The sequence below is a fragment of the Lycium ferocissimum genome, chromosome 5 (assembly GCF_029784015.1).
Source record: "Lycium ferocissimum isolate CSIRO_LF1 chromosome 5, AGI_CSIRO_Lferr_CH_V1, whole genome shotgun sequence".
Lineage (NCBI taxonomy): Eukaryota > Viridiplantae > Streptophyta > Magnoliopsida > Solanales > Solanaceae > Lycium > Lycium ferocissimum.
The window spans coordinates 74,625,982-74,632,588 of NC_081346.1; the positions used below are offsets into that span (position 1 = coordinate 74,625,982).

General features: G+C 36.2%; 1 protein-coding gene across 3 annotated transcripts; it reads left to right on the plus strand.

Moving 5' to 3' along the window:
- Positions 1–2,282: 2,282 nt before the first annotated feature.
- LOC132057452 (F-box/LRR-repeat protein At1g67190-like) lies at positions 2,283–6,071 on the plus strand. Of its 3 annotated transcripts, none has more exons than XM_059450061.1 (3): positions 2,283–2,431; positions 2,526–4,418; positions 5,221–6,071. In XM_059450061.1, the coding sequence occupies exon 2, from the start codon at positions 3,130–3,132 to the stop codon at positions 4,387–4,389; it is 1,260 nt and encodes a 419-aa protein (XP_059306044.1). In that variant the 5' UTR covers positions 2,283–2,431; positions 2,526–3,129; the 3' UTR covers positions 4,390–4,418; positions 5,221–6,071. The 3 variants fall into 3 exon arrangements, with proteins under 3 accessions (XP_059306044.1, XP_059306045.1, XP_059306043.1); XM_059450062.1 differs by having other exon boundaries at positions 5,245–6,071; XM_059450060.1 differs by lacking the exon at positions 5,221–6,071 and having other exon boundaries at positions 2,526–4,547.
- The last annotated feature ends 536 nt before the right edge of the window (positions 6,072–6,607 follow it).

A 6,607-nucleotide genomic window follows, 5' to 3' on the forward strand; every position in this document is an offset into this window, starting at 1 on the left:
AAATTAGGTAATTTTTTTCAAATCTGTGTAAGCATTGGACCAAACTCTCTTTTATGGGCTGTTTTCCTCGTATCTGAGCTATCCGAGTTGGCCTTTCCAAGCGGACAAAGAGGTGGATCATTTGATCTTGAAATAGGTCATCTTTATTTCAGAGCACAGGAAGTGTCATAAGGAAAAAAGAACCACTTGGTATGAACCAGTAATTATATGTTACGGAGGAGTGTCATACGCATTCATCTGCAAATATAGATAAGAGTGGCAGATGAAAATGTGGAAGCAAAGTGTGGAAGGATCATTTGTTCCTGGTATAATATTGGACCAAGATGATAGGAGGAGTGAGACTTTCAACTTGAGTAGAAGGATAGAACATAATAATAAGTAATTTACTGTCGTACAAGAATTAACAATCTGTCAGTTTGTCACGAGTGTTCTTCATTCCTTGCTCTGATTCATTAAAGTTTCTCTTCCTCCTTTAATTGGACTCTTCTAATGAAAGACCACCAATGAAAAAACATCTTTCAGAAATGCAAAAAACCCTCCAATCATAGCTCTTTATCTTTATCTTTGTCCTTTTTTTATTTTCCCTCGCCCGTTGTTCGGTATTCGCAAGTACCAGAACACCCGATTATATCCGGATCTCGCGTTGTAGGGCCCATTTTGGGGGCGGCGCTGCCAACATGATTTTTTTTCCAATCTCAGGACTCGAAATCGAGACCTCTAATTAAAGATGAAGGGACCTAACCATCCCATCACAACCCATTTACACTATCCTTGTCTTTTCGGGGGTAAGTTCATTGGTGCGCATCAACTTCCATTTTTGTTAGTTCATTTAATTTTGTTAATTTCTTAATAATCATGCACTAGGTTGGATCTTTTTTAATGGGCGGTGCTTTGGACCAATTATAATCGCAATCAACTATTTCATCAAATTACGTCGGACAAGTGAGTGTTAAGCAATGAACGCAATAGTCAATAAGCACCATAGAATTATGTTTATTTGCAAAAGAAATATAAAAATATATTCAAACTCAAATTGCAAAAGCCACATATTTTAAACTCCGAAAAATTAAGTCTTCTCTGACCTTTAGTTACCCTTTTTCTAAAAAATAATCCTAAAATTCGTCACTTAATAACCCATAGACCTATTGAACTCTTAATGTGTTCTAAAGATCAAATGGCTATAGTTAATCGAGGGAAGATTTAATTTAATTCATTCTAATTAAATAACGAGCTAATGAATCCCCTTCTCGTTGCCATTGAACCTGCCAATCAAATTCGTCGTAAGACTCATAATGATCAAGATACACTTGGACCAAAAAAACCCGTGCTCAAAATATTTTGATTTTCCAGCACAGGTTTGTCGGTAAAAAAAATTAAATGAATTCAAGTAGAGTTTTTTCATTTAATTTAATTCATTCTAAGGATAGATAATTATATTCGAGAAAAATAATCAACATTTGATGCTAACTCAAGGAGCTAATTCTAAATCCATTTATAATATTTGATACACATTGATCATTAAAAACTTGTGGTTTATTCTTTAATTGAAGTGACGTCTATAAGCCCGTGGTTGCAATGCCGCCTCTAGATAAATCCTTGGTCACAGAGCTGACCTTGTCTACTCGAAACAACCTTGGCTAGTCTTCTGAGTTCTACCCAACCCCTACTACATTTGTCTTTATGATATTTATTAAATTTCATACGTTTTGGATATAGTACGTCTTTTAATTGGAAATTCACGCTTTTCTACGTGTAATTCGTAACGTTCATATATAAATATTTTATTTAATGATATTGTTATTATCTACTAAATCGAGTATTACATGAATAGACATGCACGCGTGCCAAGAAACTAATAATTATAAAAGAATAAAAAGCTACTACATGATAACGGCTATAACGACAATCGGGTCGTTACGTTGATCTTTACCAATTAAATAATCGTTCATGCCATACTGGCCCCGCGAGGAGTAGAAATGAGGGAAAAGTACCTGAATCAGCAAATAACCCGAGATATCTCTCCCGCATATCGGACTCAATCTCCTAAGTTGCTTCGCCACTCCGGGTCCACTATATATTAAAAACAACTAAGAAAAAAGAAAAAAGAAAAAAATATTCCTTAGTTATTGCTTTACAGATCATGCAGTTCAACTAGTTGGTTTTTCTACAGTTGTGTTCTATGATTGGTTAGTTGAAAGTCCAGTGTGACAAAGATTCTCACGTGCCACCCACTTTTTTCACACACTTACTGTTGTGTGTTTTTTGTCTTGTCTCTGCCCACCCCCACAATGCTAACTTGACCATTTCTCTCACATTAAAAAAAAAAAAAAATCAGATTCCTTCCATTGTTCCTCTTTATTCTTTTTGTTTTTTTGTTTGATTGATTGATTTCTTGTTTCTAGGTTGTGATCATGATCCTATGATTCATATGGTAAGCTTTGTTAAATTCTTGGAATTTTCTGTTTTAACTTTTTTTAGTTTCTTGATTTAGTTATTTATATTGTGCTGTGTTATGGATTTTTCAGGATGGAAGTTTATGAGTTAAAGATTGGATTTTTGGCTCCTCAAATATTGCCCCAAAGGTCTAAACTTTAACTTGGTAGCCTTTTGTATCTTTTTTTAGAAACCAGATTCTTGATTATGGGTTTCAGGATTGGTAAATTAATGAGTTAAAGATGGGATTTTTAGTTCATCAGATATTGCCCCAAAGGTCAAAACTTGAAATTGGTATTTTTCAGAAACTAGATTCTTGATTATGGGTTTCAGGATTGGTTATTGATGAGTTAAAGATGAGATTTTTGGCTCCTCAAATATTGCCCCAAAGGTCAAAACTTTAACTTGACCAGATTCTGGATTTGGATTTTTGGCTGACTTGTAGTGGGAATCAAGAAAATTTGTGTCTGGTAGATTTATAATTTGCTAATTCACTAAAAAGGGACTCTGGATATTCCCTCTTTTGTTGATAATCTGGAGTTTGATTAGTTTATGTTGGCCTTTGGATTCATTGATAAGAGTCACTTGGATAATGTTGTGATGAAGTTTGGAGATTTAAGTGGCTCAATTGTATTTCTTGGACTAGCATTTTTTCTAGGGACCCCTTTGGGATTTGTTGTTTTTATTTGAGGGTATATGGAGTACCTTCCTGTTGAGGTCATTGGTAACATTTTGTCCCGGCTCGGAGCTGCCCGTGACGTTGTGATTGCATCTTCCACTTGTCGAAAATGGCGACAGGCTTGGACAAGTCATCTTCACACGCTGACGTTTAACTCGAATGACTGGCCGGTTTATCATGAGCTCACAAGGAGCAGACTCGAAATAATCATAACTCAGACGATTTTCCAAACTAACGGACTGCATTCCCTATCGATCCTCATGGATGATGTCGACGAGTTCTCCGCTGCTCCAGTAATAGCTTGGCTAATGTATACCAGAGAAACGTTACGCCAGTTATATTACAACGTCAGGACTACTCCGAACATTAATATACTCGAAAAATGTGGTCGACAGAGGCTAGAAGTGTTAGCTCTTGCACACAATACGATCACTGGAGTCGAACCGAGTTACCAAAAATTCCCTTGCTTGAAGTTTCTTTCGTTAAGTTACGTGAGTATATCGGCTTTAGACCTGACTCTTTTCCTCACAGCCTGCCCAAAAGTCGAGGTCTTGAATCTTGTTAGTATAGACATCGTTATGTCCGATCCACAAGCGACAATGGAGCTGACGAGTAACTCTTTGAAAGATATCTATGTCGAAGCCGTTAGTTTGGATAAAATCATTCTGGAGGCAGATAGTCTTGAGAAGCTGCATTTGAAAGATTGTACGCTTGAGGATTTCGAGCTTGTCAGCAAGGGGAAGTTAAAACTTCTTAAGATCGATGATGTCAGCGTCATCCATCTCGATATTGGTGAGAGTGCTGAAAATCTCGAGATCGTGGACGTCAGTAATTTCACAATCATGTGGTCTAAGTTCCATCATATGATAGCAAAATCGTCAAAGCTGAGGAGATTGAGGCTATGGCAAGTTGTATTCGATGATGATGATGAGGCAGTGGATATCGAGACGATTTCCGCTTGTTTTCCTCAATTAAGTCATTTGTCATTGAGCTACGAACTAAGAGAGACGGGACTTCAGTATGGATCGGAAGATTCTTTTCGATTGGAAAATGTGGTTGTCCTGGAGCTCGGATGGATGGTGATTAGTGACTTGTTCTCGCATTGGGTAGCGGGCCTACTCGAAAGGTGCCCGAACTTGAGGAAGTTGGTAATTTACGGGGTTGTTTCAGAAACCAAAACGCACGAAGAATGCCATACGTTAGCCAACTTCACGTCTTTTATTGTAAGGCTTATGAGGAAATATTTGCATGTACATGTTCAGTTTGAATATGAATAGATTTTTGAACAGTTGTTCTCTGCTTGGAGGTACATGATCCTTAGTGCTGATTGTCTTTTTTTGTATATTGGTGTAACACTGTTCTTTATGATAAATTTTGTCGTTCGCCAAATTTGAAATTATTTTCTTTTAATTCAAGTAAACATATCGTTTGCATTTCTTCTATCCTTGTTGATACTACTTTGTGCAGTAATGTGCACTGCTTCTGTTGTTACTAATTTTCCTCAATCCTCTGCCTTTTTCTTAATTTTTTTTTGTAAGGAAGCTTCCTTGTCCGCGTTTTAGTTCATTGATATAGATGCATGGAGTTGAAAAAAAATAAAAAAATTAGCTGGTATTGACAAAGGGAAAAACGCCATAGTGCTAAAATAAACAGTATATTCACGCTCTTTTGTTTCTCTTTTTGCTTTGGTAGGTGCTGTGTATATATACATTCTTGAAATACAGATATAGTTGCTGATTCCTACTTTTTCTTTTCTTTCCTGAAATCTGATGCATAATTGAGAATACCCTTTTCATTTGAGGACCTAATTTAAGTGAATCCTTCTCCTGACCAGTTTTAGAGCCTTCCCTTTTCTTTATATATATATATATATATTAATAGAAAAAAATTATGTATGGAATTTGGTGTGTGCAAGTTGGTCTAGACACCCACTATTAGAAAACATATTATCTATGAGATTTGTAATGGGGTAAAATCCTGAAGTGAGATAAGGAAAGAGCTTAATTTTCTTGATGAATGTGAATTTATTGAAGGATTCAGCCTTAGGTTGTTCGGTAATTTTGTTTTTTACACTTTGAGTAGCTGAAATAATTCAACTTCTGCCTTAGGGAGATATTGGTTTTTCACTGCAGTCTGAGGGGTTGGAAAAATGCGAGTAAGCGGAGAAACAGTGATGAGGTTAGCAGAGAATAAAAGATTAAGCAAGGCTATAGTGATGGAGAGGACTCTAAATAGTGAGGTACACTTCTGCCTTCTACACGAAAGATATATATGCTTCACTGGTGGAAGCTTGCGGAGAAGTCAGCTGGAAAATCAGATCTCTTCATGGCTGTACTGCTATATTTATATATATATTTTCTTTTTTCATATGACCGAGAAATCTATCTCAGCCAACCCTTAAGACCAACCGCAGCTTTTGAAACTCGGGGATAATGGGCCCGCCTCTACCCTTCTCCACTTAAATACTCGACTTAGTTTTGCTGCACGTATATATAGGGATACTGGCTTGAAAAATCAAGCTGTTTGGTAGCTTTTCAGTCTGTAAAAGTTGCTAATTTGGCTTGATTTTGCAGCATCTAAATTACTGCACGTGGAAAGAAAATCCAAAAGACACAAGAAAACCCGAAAAATCTAAACTATAGGTTGTAGGAATAAACCTTAACAACAACATACAAACATAACTATACACATAATTAACTACTTTAAACAATTTAAAGCGTAAAATTCTTCTAGAAAATATCTTTCTCTTTCAGTTCAGATTACCCTTATATTTCCGGTACTCTTCGAACTTACTAGACATAATATCTTATATAGTCAAACCTCTATAACATCCATCCTCTATAACAACATTTCACTATAACGGCCAAGTTTTTTTTGGAACCGAATTTTCATGTTATGTTCTATTATATGTTTTCTGCAACAGCATTTTGCTATAACAACAAAAAAATATACAAATAAACGACGCGGTTATAGAGAGGTTTGACTGTATCAATGACTGAAGCGATATATTCTCCAGGTTTTGTCCTCGGCTATGTACTTCTGATCTTACTCATGCTTGTGAAGAGAGACTTCAGTTTGACTTTTGATAACTATCTAACCACAAGTAATGTGATAGAAGAAGGGAAGTAAAAGGAGAGGAAAGAACAGGTATTAGCTTTTTAACCTGTCTGAAGTTGCGCAAAACACTTCCTCTATCTCATTTTTCAAGACATACTTGGTCCAACAGTAAAACTAGGAAAATTGTTTGACTTGCAAATTTGTCTCGATATTAGTAGTATTAATGTTATCAAATGCGAAAAGCATAAAAACATCAAAATATGGAGCTTTAACCGCAAAGTCAAATAACGTGTGCAGCTTTGACGCAAAGCCAGGGGCGGGTGTAACTTGTCGCTACTGGTTCATATGAACCCCGTACTTTCAGGACGGAGTGTAAATTTATGAGTAAAAATTCACTAAAAAACAATAAAGGGTAGATACGAACCTATAGCTTTAACA

Coding starts and splice junctions, on each gene's coding strand:
- LOC132057452 (XM_059450061.1), top strand. CDS start 3,130: ATGGAGTACCTTCCTGTTGAGGTCATTGGTAACATTTTGTCCCGGCTC.